The 21,348-nt window shown below is 41.8% G+C and overlaps 1 protein-coding gene across 3 annotated transcripts in view; it reads left to right on the top strand.

Moving 5' to 3' along the window:
- The window catches only part of MAGI3 (membrane associated guanylate kinase, WW and PDZ domain containing 3), a 58,074-nt gene that overhangs the window by 20,708 nt on the left and 16,018 nt on the right, over positions 1-21,348 (top strand). For 2 of the 3 annotated variants that reach the window (XM_064732847.1, XM_064732845.1), the window contains exons 2-13: positions 6,302-6,418; positions 7,826-7,945; positions 9,319-9,528; positions 10,800-10,974; positions 11,758-11,837; positions 13,275-13,332; positions 14,376-14,470; positions 15,056-15,244; positions 16,623-17,222; positions 18,241-18,272; positions 20,013-20,166; positions 20,677-20,768. In XM_064732847.1, coding sequence (XP_064588917.1) covers positions 6,302-6,418; positions 7,826-7,945; positions 9,319-9,528; positions 10,800-10,974; positions 11,758-11,837; positions 13,275-13,332; positions 14,376-14,470; positions 15,056-15,244; positions 16,623-17,222; positions 18,241-18,272; positions 20,013-20,166; positions 20,677-20,768 — 1,922 coding nt within the window. The remainder of the gene's footprint in view (positions 1-6,301; positions 6,419-7,825; positions 7,946-9,318; positions 9,529-10,799; positions 10,975-11,757; positions 11,838-13,274; positions 13,333-14,375; positions 14,471-15,055; positions 15,245-16,622; positions 17,223-18,240; positions 18,273-20,012; positions 20,167-20,676; positions 20,769-21,348) is intronic. The other variant, XM_064732846.1, reaches the window with a different exon arrangement.

Raw genomic sequence — 21,348 nt, 5'->3', positions numbered from 1 at the left:
ATAAAACCAACTTTAAATGCTGCCTTTCTGTGGAAGTCATGCATTGGCTGAGAATGTCTACAGATGCAACAAGATACAGAGAAGGAAAGTAGAGACCTGTGCTGGAGCCGTGTAATTGAGTAGTATTGCTACCCTACATACGGGTTTCCGAATGCAGCTGATCTCAATTTCCTACTTTTTCCTTAGTTCCAAAGTGGTGCGTGACCCCGCCCTGCCATGTGCTGGCTGGGGATGCCCTGCGGAGGCATGGCCATGTCCCAGGAGCAGATGGAAGGGAAGGGGCTGGCATCTGCCCAGAGCTCTGCTGATGCTCTCCCTGCTCAGAATGTGTTTTGGCATGTGAGCTGAGTGCTTGTGCATTTAGGTGGTTTAAAAAAAAAGCTGTTTGTTGCTGGTTGTTCTTAGACCAGAGCTGCCCTCTGTGGGTGCAGGAGAGTGTCCCCCCACCCTGCCCATGCATACGCTGGAGCAGGCAGGGAAATGAGCTCAGGGTAGGTGGCAAAAGGTTAACAACCTCTTGATTTCACAGTGCTGGATCACAAAATCCCAGAATGGTTCAGTTTGAAAGAGACCTTAAGGATTGTCTCATTACATAGGCAGGGAAACCTTCCACTAGACCAGGTTTCTCCGTGCCCAGTCTAACCCAGCCTTGAACACTTACAGCCACAGCTTCTCTGAAGAACCCGTGCTAAGGCCTCAGCAACGTCATGGGGAGGAATTCCTTCCCTCTGGCTGTGGGAAGCCATTGGCCCTTGTCCTGCAGTTCAGGCTTATTCTTCATTTCCAAGCTTCTGTGGTTCTGGTACATCTGTGAACAATACCAAGTGTTAACTGGGTACCAAGTGTTATTTTCCTACACTGCCCGAATGGCACTGGCAGCTCTAGCTAGATTTTTTTTTTTCATGGCAGATAGGAACCCACCCATAGATACTCACACTCTAGAGCCTTCTGTTACAGGTGACTTTTTCTATACAGACAGAACTAAAATCCAGGAGGATTGTGTCCAAGCTCCCACTGTTTACATTTGATATGTTGTCCCTCTCAGCTCCAAGTATATTTTGGAATGAACAACGTGTGATTTGCCACTCCTTCTTGTGTTTCTCAAATACGTTTTGGTGACATGCCTTTGAAAGGATATTTCAGTTATCTTTAGAACTTGAAATGCTTTAATGATGAAATTTCGTGAGCAAACACAATTATATTAGTTTTCCACTGGTTTACTTACAGTGGCCAGGTTTATTGGGAGAATCTTTCCAACCCTGTAGGATTTCCAGGAAACAGCACAGAATCCTGAGATATTCAAGAATGTGGAATGAGAAGCTTTGTCTCTCTGAAATGGTCACCACCTCAACTGAGGATCTGAAGGCATCCTGTGAAGGCTGGTGTTGAACACCTCTTAGTTTTTAGTAATGAGTAATCTAAATCTGGAGGCTTAAAAAGTCAAAATTCATAGTTATTTGTGGTTGTGGAGTCGATTTTCTTGCTGGCAAAAGTAAGAAAATCCCCAAAGTCAACTGGGATGTACATTCTGTAATGGAGTTTGTGGTTACTTTATTTCCTTAATCTGGATAAACAGGTTTTCATTTCTTTCACTAGTACTGTAAACGCCCTGTCAGTATTTTGAGCAGTCTGGTAAATGATTTATTAATACTGTAATGCTTATCTCTACCATAATTTCTGTAAGTTAGGCAATATTACCAGGAATTTATTGGATGGTATATAGCAAACTATGACTAAACAAGCCTTTTGGTATAATCCTGTCTTATATTTCTCAGCTTTTGGGTAGTAAATGAGTTTGTTTTAATGGATTATTGTGGCTGTGAAGAGCCTTGAAATGTAATGCTTCACCTGACAAGGAACTTGCCTACATTTTGAAGAAGCTGCAGTTTTTCAGGGAATGAGCAGAAGTTATTCTGAGTCCATAATGGGGCCAAGATCTCTTTTCCCACATAGGTCACTGGTTCAGGCATGGTTGTCACCTCACCTCCCAAAGTGGCCTGGATTTTCTTTTGGGAGGGAACTTGTCTCTTCCACTGGCTGAGTCCCAACTCGGGTTCCTACCTTCATTACCTGGAAGGGAGACAGGGAGGTGTTGAGTGTGAGCATGCCATGGAGCCCTTGGTGGCCTGGGACACAAGCTGCCCGGCATTGCTGCTAGTCTCAGCCTTTCTCCTCAAAAATCCCAGGACTGTGGGCCCCCTTCCCTGAGGAAAAAGCAGGCTTCTGCCCAGGAGTCCATCTATGCTTCTAACCCACAAAATGGGGAAGCACCTGCTGACTGGGTTGGACATTCTCAAAATGATCTAGTCTCTTTTCTGTATTAGTTGTAATAATTTGAACCTTGCACCTTCTCCTTGTGTTGAGAACATAGGTGTGTATTTGCCAGGTCACAGTGAAATACTTTCAGGTGAAGGATGGCAGGTACTTATGGCTGCGTCACCACTGGATCTTTCCAACCTCTCTGCATTTCATAAATGCAGTGATTCTCTTGCATGCTTGGAAGTCATTCATTGTCCTCAGTGAATGAACGTGTTCGGATCTGGAACTTATGTGAAATCATCGTATGTTAGTAGTTGTTGGGGAATATTATAAAGCTAATGTGTTACACAGTGATTCTAGCTTGTGTTTCCTAGCACTGCATCCCTGATTTGTGGAGCTGAACGTTTCTTTAAATGGTTTTTGCTTGATCACATCAAAAATCACTTAATCTTAGTGGGTGTATTGACAGCCCAGTTTAATTAAACAGTAGCTGTTTTCCACTTGATGAGCCCTGAGAATTCCTATTTTAGTTAGACTGTGAGTGAAATCATGGAGCTGCTTTATAGCTCTCAACGTATGTTTCACTGGAATTTTCATAGTCAATGGCCTATGGCAGCCTCAGCTTATGTAACACATCATACAGCTGAGCGGAGCCCTTGGATACTCTGGGATTCTGTTCACAGTGTGGAATTCCAAATGTACCAGATGATACTCTGGTTACATTTCTTCTCTGCTATGTTCTGAGTGAGAAAACAAAATTGCATCTCAGTATGTAATATCTCCAATTTTCACTCTGTGCTGTTCAAACTCCCCTGGGGAGGGGAGTGAGGAGACTTGGGGGGTGGAATTAAGGGGATCAGCAGGAGGTGGCGGCAGATCACTGCGGGCTGGGCCAGGAGAGCTCCCTCCTGCCCGGTCCTTGAACTGTGGGGGCTGTGTTTTGGTGGATGAGAGGCTGGGTGTGCCCTGGCTACATGCACTGGGACCCAGAAACCAACCCTAGCCCCAGCCCCCTTTTGTCCCCTTAATTTGTCTCCCTAATTCACAATGCTGTGTTTTGCTGCACTGGCACTTGGGCCTTTTTTTTTTTTTTTCTGCAGTCACTTAATTCTCCTCCCCCAACTCCAGTGGGCATATCCTCATCTGATCAGTCCTTTTTGGTTAATTTAAATTAAAACTGAAAACAAGAGGCCTGTGCCTGTTCATCTGGCAGAACCTGAGTGGTATAAAGTATATTATTCCTCTTGACTGGTCCCTGTGTTGCTGGCATCATCCTTTAGAAGCAGCTCAGCAGCACAGCAAACACCAACCCAACATTTATCAGGTCATTTTGGAGAGGCTGATACATGAGGTTTTCCTAAAAGCCTGTGTGAAAAAATGTAAAAGAAGCATGCTCAGCTCCTGGTGGGAAAATAATCTGACTTTTGCCAGAGGTTGCCTAAAGCATCCTTACAATTGCTTTATTTTTCTGCTTTCTAATGCACACCATTCTCTCTGTAAATTTCTGTAACTTTTCCTCTGCCCGCTATTTTGTTTGACTTTTTTCTGTTTTTGCCAGGCAATCCTGTCAGTCTTCAATTCAGTCATCTTGGTCTCACAATATAGTGTAGTCTCTAAACTTTTAATATAAAGATTAATCCCTCAACATTGGTGTATCCTTTGTAGCAGCCTTGCCTTTACTTTGTCTTTAAACTGATTTGATATTTATTGAAAAGGGTTTATAAGCTTTTAAAATTTTAGACATAAAGAGGGAAAGATCAGTGAGTAAATAAAGTCTGTAGTTCTACATCCAGAACAGATTCTCACATATTGACTGGTTTTTCCAATGTGCAGTACTCTGAAAGTAGCCGATGAACAGATCCATCTGCCTCAGTGAAATATAAGTGTATTGATCTGCCTAAGAGAAATATGCTGGGATTGCTGAAGTGCATATCTGGCTTTGACAAGGAGATGGATGGACCATTTTAGCAGCAAAACATTTTTTTTAATGTTGAGGAACTATCTTATCTGCAAAGAATAAAGTAATTTGTAGTAACAACAGGAAAATACTTTTCTTGCTGGAGATTACCCCATTTGTTTCCATATTCCACGATGTGTTGTGCTCCTTATGCTGCAGGAAGCAAATCCAAAATTTTATGAGGAACAGTTCATGCTGGTGAAATAGGGAATTGAGGTGGGGACTGTGGAGTTGTAGTGCGTTCCTGGGAAGGGGTTGGTTGGAGAACTGCATTAGTGGGAATTGCTGTTCCTTGTGTAATTGCTGGACAGCCACAAGGACAATGCTGAGGTGTTGTCCTAATACTGCAAAATGCCTTTTATGTGTTTGGAAGTAATTTTTAAATAAATGATGGTGTTCAAGGGGATGAGAAGTTGATTTCATTTGGAGCTCAGGACTTGTGTTCAGCACAGGATGTGCTGCTTGTTCAGAGGGTACGCTGGGCTTATTCTCTCCTTGCATGAGGGTTTAAGGTGATTTTGTAATCTGTGGACATCACTGACCTCTCTGAAGGGCTGATAGATAATCTTAGTTCTATTTTGAAATACTCATCGTGACATGATTTTGTTTGTAGGGAAGAGGGTGCAGGTTGAAATTCAGCTTGATGTTGGTGAGTGGTGGTTGCTGAGGGTATGTTTGAGAGTTGAGAACAAGATGTGGAATGCCTTCACTTTGGCTAAAAGGGAAGGGAAAGTATAAACTTGCCACAACCAAAACACGCAACCAGCTTTGCAGAAGTGACACATGGTTGGGAAAACTTGGTTAGTGGTGGGAGGATTTTGATGGTTTGGATTTTTTCCAAATTTTACATGTATGTAGGTACGGTAATTGGTTGAAGACGTAGGTGAATGGGCCTTGTATGAGGACTGCTGTGGGGTCTGTGATCTGTTTGAGGTGGTCTCCTCGACAACCTTGAGCTCATAGGCTTCAAAGGCTCCCGTCAGAAATGCTTCTGGGGCAGGTTTAGGCGTTTCATAACCTGTTAGTGATGTAATTTTACAGGAGCAGTTGTCTGTTCCAGCCTTTTTCCCTGCTGTTGTGCTACACCAGCATCCATCTGCTGCTGCCCATCTCCTTCTCTAGGTTTGGAGACAAAGGTTGAGCTTTTTCCCTGAAGCCCTGAGCGTTCTGCTGTAGTGCGTAACTTAAATTTACCAAGGTCACTGAACCCTATTTACTGTGTTTTCTGGGAGGCTGACAGGGTACAAAAGATTGGTTTGTACCCTCCTGTCTGAAGGATGAGGCAGTAATACAAGAGCTCAGTTATTTGTGTGCTGAAGGGGCCATGGTTCTCCAGTGATGTGACAGATTCACTAATGATACCTGACAGAAGTATTGTAAAGGACTAACTGTAAAAAAACCCAACTCCCTTCTATTATGCAATGTTTTTAAGAAGGAAATATTTTCTTTTTATAATTTGAAGAATGCAAGTTCCCATGTGACAAAATATTGAACTCAGGTGACTGGTGAGTAGGTGTAAATTGAATGGAAACTACTTCAAAATGCAGTTAAATAGTTTCTTGTCTGTAGAGACTTTGAATTTTGGTAATAGGTTTTGTATTTTAATACTTTATATTGATTTTCAAACAATTCCAGACTATTGTCACTGCCTTGTTCGGGAGATGAGGGGGACTGGTTGTTAGTCAGCTCTGCTTAAAACCACAGTGCCAGAAGAAATTCTTCCCTGTGACGGTGGTGAGGTCCTGGCACAGGGTGCCCGGACAAGCTGTGGCTGCCCCATCTCTGGCAGCATTCAAGGCCAGGTTGGATGGGGCTTGGAGCAATCTGGGATAGTGGAAGGTGTCCCTGCCCATGGCAAGGGGTGAAACAAGATGAGCTTTAAGGTTCCTTTTTGACACAAACTATTGTGGGATTCTGTGATTTGATAGCACAAAATGATATTTTCCATCAAGGTTGTTGTATTTAAAACAAAGCAACTCTTCTAGCTGCGTGCTTTTTCTGAAACTACTATAGCACTAAAACACAGTTCTTATTGTGAGATCCTGCTTTACAGATTATTCTAATTTATTCTTTTTTCTTTCTAAGGAAAAGTCATCAACAAGGACTTGCGCCACTACCTAAGCCTTCAGTTCCAGAAGGGCTCGATAGACCACAAACTTCAGCAAGTGATCAGAGACAATCTCTATTTGAGAACCATCCCTTGTAAGTATGTAAAGATCAGCCTCATTTCATCTGTTCCTGCTAACTCCCACATAATTTATGAGTTTGAAATACCTTCTCTCTTAATCTGTTTTAGATTTTACCTTGTAGTGGAGACTTCTGGCTTTGCTACAGTAGCTTCACATCTGAAGTTGCCATGAATTGGTGCGGCCAGTATGGACTGAAAACCAGCAAAAACTTGAGAATTCAAAGTTCAGATTGTTTCAGTACTATCTGTGTGTGGCTCTTCACAAATTTGTCAGTAGTTGTTAGAATGGCCCAGCCACCACAAGAAATAAATCTTTCGCAGCATGATCAAGCAGTGCCAAAACATCCTGAATTTTGTCAATGTGTTATGGTTTTTTTCTTCACAAAGAGCAAACTGAGGCCTTGAGTGTCAAGTGCATTTGGCAGAGCAGGGCAGCTGGAAGGAGGGTGGGAGGAGGGATTGGATGCAGAAGGGGTGACAGTGGCAGAACGTACAGGCAGATTGTTTGCTCATCCTAAGAAGACTGATTAAAAAGGCTCATCATTGACTGTTTAAATATTCATTACACTAAAAGCTTTGTCAAGTAAAGTTTTTGTATCTACAGGAATTCTACTCTCTTCTCTCTGAGCACACCTGAGAGTTAGTGGCTTTCTTAAACTGCATTTCATTATTACTAGCTTTTATTTACTAGCCCTTGTTCATGCTGCTGCCTGAAAAAAATGATACATGCTTTTAAAATGCTATTAGGTTGTAGGCAGTAATGAATTGTAATGAATCAGTGAAGTTCTTTCAGGAGAGCTTTAATTAAGCTGTTATAACTATGGGAGGCTTGTTTTTATAGACAAAACACTTTGAGAACCTCTGCATTAACACAGCAGTTTACTGATAAAGTTTACCTTCAGCCAGTGGTTGGAGTGTGGCTGAATTATACCCTGAATCGTAGGTTAAAAAATAAATTCTGTGCTGAGTTATGGATTTTGTGGCCCAAAAATCAAATGTACTTAGTCATGATGACCTCATTGCAAATTAGAGAGTTGGTGCTGGTGGAAATAGGGAAAGATGCAGCACCCTTACAGCTGGGTTAAAATAAAATAACCCAGACTGGGATTGCGTGTCGTCAGCTGCCACAAAAGTTGGTTTTGCTTCACTGACCATGAGAAAGAATTCTCTATTAATTGCCACCTCACTGAGCTACTTCTCTCCTCCTCCCCCAATACCAGAAGTGTTGTTCCTATATAGTTTACTGTCTCACAGTTATTGTTCACTTGTTTACCAAGAGTTGTTTTAACTCTTACTGAAGTGACATAATATTTGTATAAAGATTTGAAAATACATTGTTTTTACTGACCTGTACAGCAGGCAGCATTTGGTAACAAGCAGCATTTATGTGTCTTACAAGAGTGTTTTCTCTGTCTTTGCAGGCACTACAAGGGCTCCCAGAGATGGGGAGGTCCCTGGGGTAGACTATAATTTCATTCCTGTTGAGCAGTTTAAAGCGTTGGAAGAAAGTGGAGCCTTACTAGAAAGTGGAACATATGATGGTATGTCAGTGATGTTTAATGGAATGGGAATAAGGACCCAATACTTGTGTCCAGGTGTAGCTCCTTGTGGTACCAGCTTTCCTGCTCACTTGATGGTCCTGACAGTAGTAGAGAGACAATAGTTAGTCTGTTTTTGGGTTACTGTGAAGAGGAGGAGCAATCTTGGTTTAGAGCTTTCTAATAATCTGCAGATTGTCTTTCAACTGCTCTTAATCCCGCCAGATTATTTTCACTGTTGCATTTTTGGGAAGCATTCTGAAAGGGTTTGTTTGTGCCTGGTACAAATTTAAGAGAATTTAGTCAATTTTTTGTACACCTCAGAGAACGGAGCCATGTTCTCTCCTCTCAGGTGTGCATCAAAGAGAAATTCCGACCCAGCAGAGAAACTAAAGCATTTTTCAATGAAAAGTTGAACAGCACTAGACCAGATTGTAGGAAAGTTGGGTTTGTTAAATGTGCTGAGGAAAAACATTGTAATGGAGATGGTGATCAATCTCCTGAAAGGCTCTGTGCCTCTTGTTTTCCTTATCCCACACTATCTGTTAATATTGTCCAGTCTGTGGAAATCTAGTAAGCAAATTTAGGCTAAAGTAGTAGGTTTTTTTCTTCATCCCTGAGCCACACTTTATCTGACTGTCCCCTCTCTGAGCCTTGCCATTGCTTGATGTTTGCAGAAGGGTTTTCTTTCTATATGTATTTCCATGGTCAAAACCATATCCAGGCACTAAAAGTTACTCCAGCAGGAATTCTGGGAAGCTTCCTTGCTTTGTGCTCAATTCCGTAATAAAAATCATATGAGCAGTCAGGAGAGAGGTCAATTGCTGAAATTCTTTTCCAGGAAACAGCAGATGATTCCTTTGTACTTCAGATTAAAATATTGAAGGAAAAATCTGTTCTTTTTTCTGAAGTAAAAATATCAGCCTATTGATATGAAAATGTTGATATGAAGCCATATCAACATCTTTGTTTTGCAAGTGTATTGTCAGTAGAAAATGGCAAGTGTTAAAAATCAATTACTTGTTAACTGGTTTTATGGAAACAAATGCCTTGTATCTGCGTAAAAGTAATTTGCTTTTTGACTTCAATATTTCTGTTGCTCCGAATCCATCTATTTCTTTAGAAAATTTGTAGCAGGATAAAAGTTTTCAGATAACCTCTTGTTTTCTGACAATTAGTGCTGCATTAGCAAGAAGTCAGTGTATGAAAAAATAGGCTTTGACTGTTGATTGGGTTTTGGTAGTGCTGATGTCTTCTTTGAGGCTTTAAAATGTCACCAAAATACATTTGCGTGGGCACTAAACTGGTAACAGCCACTGCTAGTGCCTTCAGCAGTATCTGTGCTTCAGTGCTCCTGATTTCTGTCTCATTTTCAGGTAATTTTTATGGTACTCCAAAGCCTCCAGCAGAGCCCAGCCCCTTTCAGCCTGATCCAGTGGATCAAGTTCTTTTTGACAATGATTTTGATACTGAATCGCAGAGGAAAAGAACCACATCCGTCAGCAAAATGCAAAGGATGGAAAGTTCTCTCCCTGAGGAGGAGGAAGAGGAAGAAAAGGAAGCAGTTAATGGCAGTGGAGGGATAGGTTGGTTGACAAGGGGAGAAATTCCCTGGAGTATTGTATGAATGGATAAGGACTATACAAAAAACATTTGTGCTTCCTTAGTTTAGGTGAAGTATGAAGGCAGTTTCTGTTCAGACTGGTGCTTCTATTTGATTTTGAGATGACCTTTTAAAAAGAACCAGCTGTTCTCCCAGCCAGATGTGCAGTTGCATCATAAAATGCACTGCTGGTCAAGAACATGTGGTGCTGGATATGGACCAGAGCCAGTTACACGAGCAGGAAGGAAAAATTTGTCCACTCTTGAAATAACAGAGTCCTTCACAGCGTAGAATTCATACCCTGAAAATGTTACTGTTGAATTTTGAGGCAATCACTGAATTTGTACACAGGAGATTTTAAGGCAGTGATTGGTTGAAGGGGCAACATTGGCTCATACTGTAAAATTTTCAGATTTTGCCTAGGGGAACTGTCATACAACCTGAAATCACCCAAGGGGGAGCTTGTAGTGAGAAACAAAGCCAAGCATGTTGAGACTGGAGTGGTGTCCAGCAGGACCTTTCTGGGATTGGCAAGATGCCCTTTTCCTTTTGCTGCCATGATTACTCATCTGGAGGGGGGTGAATTGATGGTGGAGAGGAACTGTCACATTGCATTTGCAGTTGATCCTCTGTGTGACTGTTTAGGACTGTGTTACACTGACCAGACCTGACCTAGTCTTGTCATCTTCAGGGCTGGCAACACCACAGAGGGGCCAATGGTCAGGCTGGTGGTTGGGTGAAGGTCGTGGACATTGTCATGTCACAGAGGGTATCAAGCATAACCTCAGTTCTGAAGGATAGAGACTTCTATTTAAAGTTTCCTGCCGGAATTTTTGGGATCTTTTTTCTGGTTGTGGCTTGTAGCAAGGTGTTGTTTATTTTACTGGCAGTTTGGGTCTTCTCTACATTTCCTTCTGATTCTTTGAGGAATATTAGTAGGATTTTTTGATTGTTTTATGGCATTACAAACACTGTTATCTCTGTAGAAATGGCAACAGAACATAGTCAACTTGGATTTCTGCCAGTGTTGATTTTTCAGAGTAGGCTCAGGCACATAATACAAGGTTAATTCTGTTTGGCAGGGGAAGAGCAGAGTTCAGTGTTTTCATGTCAGCTTTTCCAAGTTCACAGCTGAAAAAATGCACATCACATAGAGAGACATGTTTGACATCCACTCGTAGCCAGATTAAGAGGGTGGTTCTTTGTGAGAAACAACATAAGCATCTGACAAAAACTTTCCCTGAACAACTGCAGAAAACAAAGAAAAACATTCAGATTCTCCTGACTGGATGAAACCTGTTCCCAGCTACAACCAGACAAGCAGCAACATGGACTTCAGAAATTATTTGTCAAGGGATGAGACCCTGGAACCACTACCCAAGAACTGGGAAATGGCCTACACAGATACTGGCATGATCTACTTCATTGAGTGAGTAACTCAACTCCTTGGAGGAGACAAATGCTGGTGGCTGCAGTCTGGAAAGCTTGCTCTTTCACCTCTCTTCTTCTCGTGCTGCTTCTGTTTCTTTATGAAATTTACTATTTTCCTACTGTTACACTCCTTACTCATTGAATGCTCGGTACAATTCCCATTGTGCAGGAAGACCTTATGGTTCCACCTGCAAAGTCAGTTTGTTTTTTCTAAGTTTTGTATCTCACAAATACAAAGCTGACTGAGTATTGCTAAGTGACACGTGACACGGAAACCTTCTCTATGTCAAATTTCCTTGAAATTTGAGACCTTGTTTAGCTTCTCTTCTCTGCTTGTGTTCCTTGGCTGGGAATGGATATTTCAAAATACAAATAGCCCAGATGAAAGCCCAGGGTAGGAAAGTAGCTTTTGTGTGCACATGTAAAACTGCCTCATTTATGAGTTCTAAGGAAAAAATGAAACAGAAACCTCTCCTTCCAGAGAGTTTAGCATATGAGGAGGCTAGACATTTTTTTTTTCCTATCAGGTAGAAACAGCTGCTGTTCCCATATGAGCTTTTGGGGGGCTGGGGGGAGGATCTCTGCCTCTAACACTTCCTGTGTGCCCTGGAGAGTCCCCAGTGTGCTGGTGCCTTTTCTTTTTAGCATTTTGTGATGTGATTGAGGCACAAATAATGGTTGTATTATCTAAAGTCTACATTTTCCTACAATAGTAAATACTTGAAGGAAAGTTTCTTCAGTGTGAGGGAGTTCTCTTACTGACATGTGTTCTGCTCTACAGTCACAACACCAAGACAACGACATGGCTTGATCCCCGACTCTGTAAGAAGGCCAAAGCTCCTGAAGATTGTGAAGATGGAGGTGAGATGTTCAGAATGCATTTGCCACCTGTCACTGATAAATGTATGAGTTTATTCCAACTGGATACGTTCCATTACTTCTGTGGAAGAAGCTTCTCCTGGGTAGATGTGACTCTGGAGCTGGCAGCATAGTGCTGAGTGTCACCTGTTTGGTGGCAGTAGGAATTTACATAGGACTGGGGGGGCTGGGGGGAGGATGTGTGCCTCTAACACTTGCTGATGTATTTTCCCTGAAATAGTAGAATCTGGCCAAACAAAAGGTGTATCTGCATTCCTGAGCAGAATATGAGATGTTTTGTTCCAGTGTCATTCTTAAGGAGAAAGCTGCACGTGAGTGATGATCTCACTGGAAACAGTTGTATAGGAGGAATATGGCAGAAGAAGGTCCATAAGTAACAGAATATAGGAATAACAAAGAAGGTGTGGCAAAATACATATTGCTGATGATAACTATTGCATATGACATAGTATTTGAATGCAGAGGCTAAGGGAGCAATCTGACTGATTGATTTAAATTCCTTCAAGACTTCCAGGTGAGTAGCCTCCAGGCAATTTCTGCAACCATTTCCTACACAGGTGGGCAATTTAGTCTGCTAGGAAAGAGTATCAGGTAGCTCTGTCTTCAGCAAATGCCTGACATGTTCCAAAAGCTGAAGCAGGCTCAGAATGGTGTGTCATCCTCCAAAACTGCCCAGCCTAACAGCCATGTATCCATAATGAAGCCAGCTGGAGCAATGGCTCCATACTGCTGCTTATTAAACGTACATGCAGCTCTTTAAACAGAGATGCAGGATATCCAAATGAGTAATATTTAAATTAATGGACCCATTGGGTCTTTAGTCAGACCCTGTGGAGCAACACTCATATTAGTAATTGGTAACATGCTGTCATGTGCTAGGGAAATTCCTGTTATTGTCAAACTTAGGACAGCCTCAAACAAGATTGCAGGGCAAATTTATCCTTAAAATGTCTGGCTGACTATATTCATTATTCTAATATTTAAATTTCTATGGTCAAGATAACTAGAACAATAAACTTGATAAGCTGACCTCTGTGGTAACTGCTTATTACCTTCAGTCAGTCATGCGCTGCTGGCACCCTCTTACCAGATGCTGAATTTGCCATAAAAAGGAGCCTTTTGCATGTAATTTTCAGTACAGACGGGTCTTTAAGTTTATTATATGTTTTAAGTTGTGTGATTTCATTGAATACAAGGCTCATCATTTAGTGCAATAACTACCCTGGTGCCCCGACAAGAAGGAGTAAGAGTTGCAGGGCTTCAGATTCCCTGGAACAGACTTTTACCTTTCATCAGGGAAGAAAACGAGACCTGAATTTTCCTCATATTTTTCATGAGCCTAGGTGTTCTTTAATGAAAACTCTGATATTTGTGGATAGTTTTCCCCTGTAATGGAAAATTCGGTCTTTCTGATTGCAGAACTTCCTTATGGATGGGAGAAAATAGAAGACCCTCAATATGGGACATATTACGTTGAGTAAGTGCTAATTATTGAATTGGCATACATAAAAAATTGAGCATGAAACTCTGAAGTCCTTGATCCCCAGTAAGTAGAGATTGTAATGAAGTGAAAGGCCGGGTTGGACAGGGCTAGGAGCAATCTGGTCTAGTATCCATACTCGTGGCAGGGGGTGGAACTGCTGGATGGGCTTTAAGGTTCCTTCCAGTCCAAGACATTCTGTGATTCTGTGAAACTATTAAATATATCCAGGAAAAACAGTTCTTGGGTTGCAAACTCATGGCACAAACTTCTGGTAGCATGGGCATGAGGGAAAATCCACAGTGTGACCTTAAAGACTTAGGGATTGTTTTTCATTTGGGGAAAGAAAGCAATTTGCAACCAAAATAATTTATAGATGGAAATGATCTCATATCATTTTTCCTAGCTTAACAAAAACAGAGTCACTTGACTTAAGAGTGGCACCTGATAACTTTAAAGAGTAAAAATAACTTGTAGATCATTGCTGTTTTCAAAAAGCCAAGTCAATAACCACCAAACTGCTGCAGGACAACTCTTTTGAATCTCCTTCAGGCCAGAGGAAATTAAATCTCTCCTTAACCATGGAGAAGAAAAATGGTAGAGTTGAAAATGTAGCTTCAGAGAACGAGCAAACATTTTTCACTTAGCAAAATTTGAATTATGCTCAAATTCGTTGGTTTTCCCCTCCTATGCTGTACTTCTCTATCATCTGCTAGGGAAAAGGTGATGCCTGAGTTTGTAGATAGTATAGGTCAATGGGTCAAGAGAAAAAGCAGATTTGCTCAGATCTAAACTATCACAACTCTGCCTGGCAATTAAAGGAGGTAAAATTTTATTTGCCTCAAACTAAGTAAACCGCTGGAATAGTGAGCATATTTTCAGTATTAGTTATGAGAGGTTTTTTGTTCATTTCTCCAGAGCATTCATCTGACATAATAAAAAACAGTGTTTGTAGATGTGTTTTTTTGGGGTTGTCTTTTTTGGGAAGGAGTCGGGATGTTTTCTGTTGAAATCCTGACCTACCTTTTGTATGTCTGCAGTCATATTAACCAGAAAACTCAGTTTGAAAACCCAGTATTGGAAGCCAAAAGGAAAAAACAGCTAGGACAGACTGATGCTGGCCCTTCCAAATCAGGTATCACTGAATATTGTGTTCTTTGTCACATATATTTTTATCTGCAAGTATGCTTTATAAAAATCCCATTCTGGAATTCATGAAGGCGTCAGCCTTGTCTTTTTGCTAGCTATTGCAATGTTACCCTCCAAGATATTTTGGGTTTTTTGAAGGATTTTTTCATGTTAAAATTGAACCGACACATTAAGACTGCTTCTAAATAATTTTCGTTGTTCTGAAGCCGGTTCTCATAAACAGCTTTGGAATATCTGGAGGGTTAGAAGAGCCATCTGGAAGTGCAGGTAAAGCCACACCTGGAGTTTTTATGCTTTTGATCTACTTTAAGCTTGGTAGTCAAGGACAAAAATTGGGAATTTGAGGTGGGAGGTTTGCATACAGCTCTGTTGCAATTTGTTCAGAAAAACTCTTTTCCATGCACTGAATTCAGCTGGAAAATGAGTGTAGCACTTCCCTGTCCGTTTATCCTTTAGAACTGCTTCAGAAGCTGATAAACTATAAACAAGTCATTAACCTTTGTGACACCTTGAAAACCAGAATTAACCCTGGCTTACTGCCCTCCTGTCTCTGTATTCCATAATTCTAAAGGACCGGGAAGGTCTCTCTTCACTCGAGATCCATCCCAGCTTACTGGAGCACTCATAAGGACATCCCTGAAAAAAAGTACTATGGGATTTGGCTTCACAATCATCGGAGGGGACAGGCCTGATGAGTTTCTTCAGGTGAAGAACGTGTTACAAGATGGACCCGCTGCGCAAGATGGAAGAATTGCTCCAGGTCAAGTGTTATTTCTGTAAACTTCTACTTCCTGGGGTGCTTTGGAGAACACAGCTTGAGGCACAGGAGGTTGGAGGACTCCATACACATCCTCACTAAATAAAATATTTTCATATTTGTGAAAGATCTGTGCAGAGCAGTGGCTGAAAAGGAAAAGAAGCAGCATTCTAGATAAAAATTGACTTTAAGGGCCCTTCTGAAGATTTCAGTACTTCTGCTTTACCAAAGACACTTATCTTCATGTTTATTCATAGAATGGTTTCTCTGTAAGCGAAGTAAAAATAATGTGTTTGAATCCTAGTCTGTTTTGCCTTGTTGCTGCCAGAAACCATGACACCGATTATTAAAGCTGCAAAAGGCCCACAGCAGGAGTAAGGAAGCAAAGTTGTGTGAGCTGGACAAGGGAGGAGAGAAGAGGGATGAGCAACCCATGAGGACTTATGCATTTTTTCATGGTTATTACATGTGTAATTAAGTTACCTGTAACCTTACCATAACCTCTGGTTTGCATATTAGAAAAGGTGAAATGCTTCTTTGCCTATAACATAAACACTTACTCTTGAGCAAATGAGTAAAAGAACTCATACTTTGAATGATAAATACTATTAACTTACAAAATGGAACAATTTCCTGTTTTGTTGCTGATGTATTGTTTGAACTTGTTTGTATGTGGTTCATTTTCCACCTTTGCAAAAATGTAAACAGTCCTGCAGAACTGTTGGAATGGAAAAGACATGCAGCTATTCTGATTGTAATTCATGGAATAAGGGAGATCCTGTTTTACTGATGCCTGGGCATTAAAGGGATAGGACAGTTTGCAGGACATATTGTACCTCACATGCAGAGTTTCACATCAAAATTATGAAGACATGAAACAAGGTTTTGGGATCTGAGGCCCACATAAGTTCATTTTGAAAATGTATTCTTAGCCACGTGTGGCAGCAGTGTAAGAGTATGTGTGTGTGCACAATCCTAGCTTAAGTTCAGCCAGACCTAAAATAAACACGAGGCCGAAAAAATCCGATTTATTCTGCATTGGGTTTAGGATGCTCTGCAATATGAATTAAAGTGGAAGACATCTGCTTGCTGTAGTGTGCGTGCTCTGCTTCATCTCCCGTGGCTGTACAGTATCATTTTTTAAATCTGCTGCAGATTAAACTTTATATATTTAGCACACTGTGTCCTGAGATGAAATAGAATAAATGCAAGGAGGAAATGCTTTTTGACAATATTAGCCATGAGGTAATATCCCAGACACTAGTTATTAAGTTGTTATTAAGTTATTAATTTGAAGACAGCACTGTGATTTCTGCAAGGTAGGCTTTTGTGGAAGGTTTCGCTTCTGTTTTTGACACCGTCAAAATTTCTTTTGTAACAGGTGACGTCATCGTGGACATAAATGGAAGCTGTGTCCTTGGCCATACCCATGCAGATGTTGTCCAGATGTTTCAGCTCATTCCCATCAATCAGTATGTGAACATGACTTTGTGTCGTGGGTACCCTCTTCCTGATGACAATGAAGACCCCGTGGTGGATATAGTGACAGCCACGCCTGTCATTAATGGTCCGCCGGTGGCCAAGGGAGATGCTTCCGTGTCCAGCCAAGATTTAGTAGCGGCAACAGTCATGTTGGACCAGAATGGGAAAGTGTTGGTCAACGGTCGCCTGAACGGCCCTTCTGTGGATTCAGCAGAGCAAAGGGTCTCCTTTGCCTCCTCAGGAGGCTCTCAGCCAGAGCTGGTCACCATCCCTCTGATCAAAGGGCCTAAAGGCTTTGGGTTTGCCATTGCAGACAGTCCCACAGGCCAGAAGGTGAAGATGATTTTGGACAGCCAGTGGTGCCAAGGCCTACAGAAAGGGGATGTCATCAAGGAGATTTGCCATCAGAATGTGCAGAGCTTGACCCACTTGCAGGTGGTGGAGGTGCTCAAGCAGTTTCCAGTCGGAGCAGAGGTGCCTCTGCTTATCTTAAGAGGAGGTACAGACAAAATTGCAGTTGTCATATTGGTTATACGTTTTTAACAGTCCTATTTTAGTGTGATATCTAAATTGTGTCCAGTCTTGACAGCTAAGCAGCAGTTCATTCTATCTCTGAGCTATTATGTTCTAAGTTTGATTTATACCCCTCACTATTTAGGGTGAGAGCATGTTGCTGGGGTTTTGTTTGAAGTTTTAGTTAGGTTTTTCTTTGGGTCTTTTTCCCTCAACAATTATATGGTGATATGTTTATGCACTGTCTCTTCCAAGTCTCTGGGGAGTGCTAAAGCAAACATGTGGTCTCCAGTGTAATGCAAAGCATATGATGGACTGAGATTTGTGCGGTTCTTCAAATATATTCTAGTAGTTGTGTTTGTAAAGAACAGGGGATTGCACGAGATGGGAAGAAGCATTAGTGAAGAGGTGGTGCTGATCACTGGGAATAGCAGAAAAAATTCTGTTTTCCTTTGCATATTCATACCCCTTCCTTGATTGTCAGTCACAGACCAGAATGCATCTTCTCCCCAGAAACTGTAGTAGACAGTGTCCGTCTTTCAAAGGAAGCTGAATCTGAATGAATTATGGGGCAGCTCATGGCCGTTCAGTGTCCCTTCAGGCTTTATTGTAACCCTGACTTCGGCCACTGCTATTTGCAAAAATCTCTGGATCTTTTTCTGTATAAATACTACTGTTCCTTAATCAGCTAAGGAAATAATTAGATTTCTGTGTGGCAAGTGAAATTCCTTCAGACAAATTCATAAGTCTCCTTATCCCATGAACTGAGGGGTGACTTGGCTGACCAGCTTCCAGCAGAAGGAGAAATGGATATTCTTCATTGTTGTAAAGCTTTCCGTTCTAATTGAGACTTCTCTAAAGTGGTGGTTTTGGTAACTTTGCCATTTAAAAGCACAGTGTATCAGCTGCTATTATTTTTACCCCAGGGGCAGCTGATTATATTGCTGAAATGTTGTTGAAACTTTTTGTAATCTGCTATTAAAGTTACTTTCTGTTTTCTTCAGGTCCACCCTCCCCTACTAAAGCTGCCAAAGGAGTGAGTATTGGTGATGTATTTAACTTGTTTCTGACCTGCTTTGTAATCTCATTTACTCTGGATTTTAGTACCTGTGATAACCTGCAAGATGGTTTAGCAAAACCACATCTGCTTGGTAGGCAAAAATTCTTCGTCTAAGTTAGAGTACCCATTAAAAGGGAAACAAAATACAGTATCTGTTTTTTTCATTCCTAAAGGAAGTTTATGATCCTTTGATTCTTCTCAGTCCTCGCATAGAATTAATGGACTGGTTAGTGCTCTCTTTTGGAAATGCTGATCTTTGGATCCATATTTTCAGCAAGTCTATGGAGCTGTACATTCCTAGCTCAATACTCATTGCTCTTGGAATTTTGATCTGTCAGGACATTGTTAATATGTATTAGCTCAGTAAAGAATCCTTGGTCTTAATAGAACAGTCTCTGATTTAATAATGCTGATATTAATGCTTCTGTTTATTATGAAGGTTTCTGTTGTAAATTGGACTGGTCGAACACAGATACTTCTTTATAAATGCTTCTTGTACAGAGCAAATCAGGGCAATTTATGAAAACCCCATTACCAGAACATAGCTGTAACTTCTCTTTCTATCTTTATCCTGCTGTTTGAGTGCAACCTTAGTTGCGTCCCAGCAGTGGAATGATGCAAGCACACATGTTCAGCATGCTCAAAGATGACTGTGCTCAATAAGATCTTCAGATTCAGTTCCTTGCAAGCATCCACCTGCCCGCACTGAATAAATCGGAGCAGAAATCCCTGCAGTTGGAGGGCCCTGGTCCTGTCAGCATGGATCCCATGGCAATGTGCTAAAAATAGTTTGGACTTGGGTACTGGCATTCTATTCCAGCACACATACAGCAGCAACAACCCACAGAGTGCTTGATGCTCAGTGGCATTAAGCAGTGTGGCAAAATAATTCACTTAAAAAGGGCAAGTTCTTGTGTTTATAAACATACAAGAAGTGTCAAACTGCTGAATGGCTCTGGGCAGTTTCTTCTGCTCTTGGTGAAAGGGCAGATCTACATCTGTTCTGCTCCTGCTGTGGTTTGGCATGCACTGCCACGTGCCAGCTTTCCAGGCTGGATTTCAGCGCAGAAGAAATATTTAGAGTTATTTTGTTGCATAATTGATTGGGGATTTAGATGAGGGACCACATGTGGGTCCTTGCCTCATGAACAGGAGAGTTGCAGCTGTCAGATCATGAAAAGACGAAAAAGGCAAGTTGTTAATACCTCACGCTGCCCAGGTGTGTCCTCCTGCCCCGTTGTATATTGCTCCAGCAAACAGCTCATGCTAGGAGCACCCCTGGTGCTTGTGGGGAGGAGCTTGGCAAAGGACAGGAGGCAGTGCTGGTGAGGAGTACGTGTGCCTTTGGTGCTGGATTGTGGCCCACAGCCAGGCAGGCACCTGACAAGGATTCGGTGTCTTCTTCAAACATGATCAGTCCTTTTGACCCACTTCATCCTATGTGTTGGTAACTACCAGCATCTGCCCATCTTCACTCCTCTCTGAGTGACCTTAAAACTCAGTCACTTCAAACTCTTTCCAATGCTAGTCTCCAGTAGAAACTCATGTACAAGTGAGGAAGACTTAATACTCTGGTCAGACATATCCACTGGAAAAGCTGTAATTTTGTTCCTTTCTTCCTGTCTATTTCTTCTGCATGATGTTCATTGTCTTTTCACACACAAGTGTAGTCATGCCTTTATTTAATGTGGATTTTGCATCTGTGGGCTGTTTCAGAAGGACAGGCAGGACAGTTCCGGGAGTTTGGAAGCTGTCAGCGATACCATTCCGCAGCCGATGCCCTTCCCGCCCTCTGCTGTGCGACCAGGCTCTCCTAAACTGGACCCGTCTGAAGTCTACCTGAAGTCTAAGACAATTTACGAGGACAAACGTAAGTACATCATCCTAATCTTGAAAATACTGTGTTATGAGGGAATTTTTTTCTCTTGTTGCATGTGCAGTAAAACTACTGAGACTTTGTTGCTAAGTTTGTTAACCTGCTGTGGATAAAACGTTTCAAGTAATGCATCATTCAAACAGCAATCAGAAAAACAAAAAGGATAAAGTTATGTTTCAGCCGTATTTTCAGTAAAACAATTAATTGCAGAAATAATGTCAAGGGTGGTTCTGAAGTAAACTGCAGCAGACCTGCTTATAAAAGTAGTTCTGAGTTGTGTTACAGAGTGGCTTTTATCCTGGTCTGCTGCACAGATGTAGTAGAGATTTCTGCTTTGAAAATTAATGTTACTATTTTGGAAAGAGAATATCACTGTACTTCTGGTTGCTGTGTTTTGTCACTAGAAGACTCAGAGTGTACCACCAAAGCATAATCCTTCAAGAACTCCTCAATATCCAGGATAGCTCCTTACATGTTTTGAAATACTGTTTTTCTTTTTCTTAGCTCCAAACACAAGAGATTTAGATGTTTTCCTGAGAAAACAAGAGTCAGGCTTTGGTTTCCGGGTGCTTGGTGGGGACGGACCAGATCAGCCTGTAAGTGAAACTGATCACAGTTATTCACAGTATTGCTGTTGGAATAATTCTACTCTGTCATCCCCATTTCCCATCATCCCATCCAGGCAGCTCAGTGATGGCAAAATTGATTGATTCATACCTGCCTTTCAGAGATCAGGAATTAGTCCTCATTACCTTTATTTTTTCCCCTCTTCGTGGACTCCATTCTCCAAGGTTCTGCGCCTTTCCCGCTACCGAGCCCATCCTTGGCCGCAATTTTCTGTCGGGCCGAGGACACTGGTGGTGTTTCTACAGCTGTTGCTGTGTCTCGGAGCCCACGGAAGGGCCATGCTGGTCCCCAGCCTTTGCCCATTGTCATCTGATCCCGGTAGTGATCAGTCATTGGTGAGCTGTGCACAGCAGCACATCCTGGGAAGCAGCTGAGTGGAAGGAAGTGGTTGCTCCTTCTGTCAAAATTTCATTAGGCTGTTCCTTTTCTTGCTGCCCAGTGAAATGAGGTTTGAGATGGTGACACACCCCTTTTATTCCCTGCTTCTCCCACTGAATTTTTAGGCGTGCATTGTGTCGGAGGCAGCTGGGCAAATGCCAGACCAGACAC

This window comes from Zonotrichia leucophrys, chromosome 26 (assembly GCF_028769735.1).
Source record: "Zonotrichia leucophrys gambelii isolate GWCS_2022_RI chromosome 26, RI_Zleu_2.0, whole genome shotgun sequence".
NCBI classification, from domain to species: Eukaryota; Metazoa; Chordata; class Aves; order Passeriformes; family Passerellidae; genus Zonotrichia; species Zonotrichia leucophrys.
Note: the sequence above shows the minus strand (reverse complement) of the source record. Positions and strands in the feature narration are given on the sequence as shown.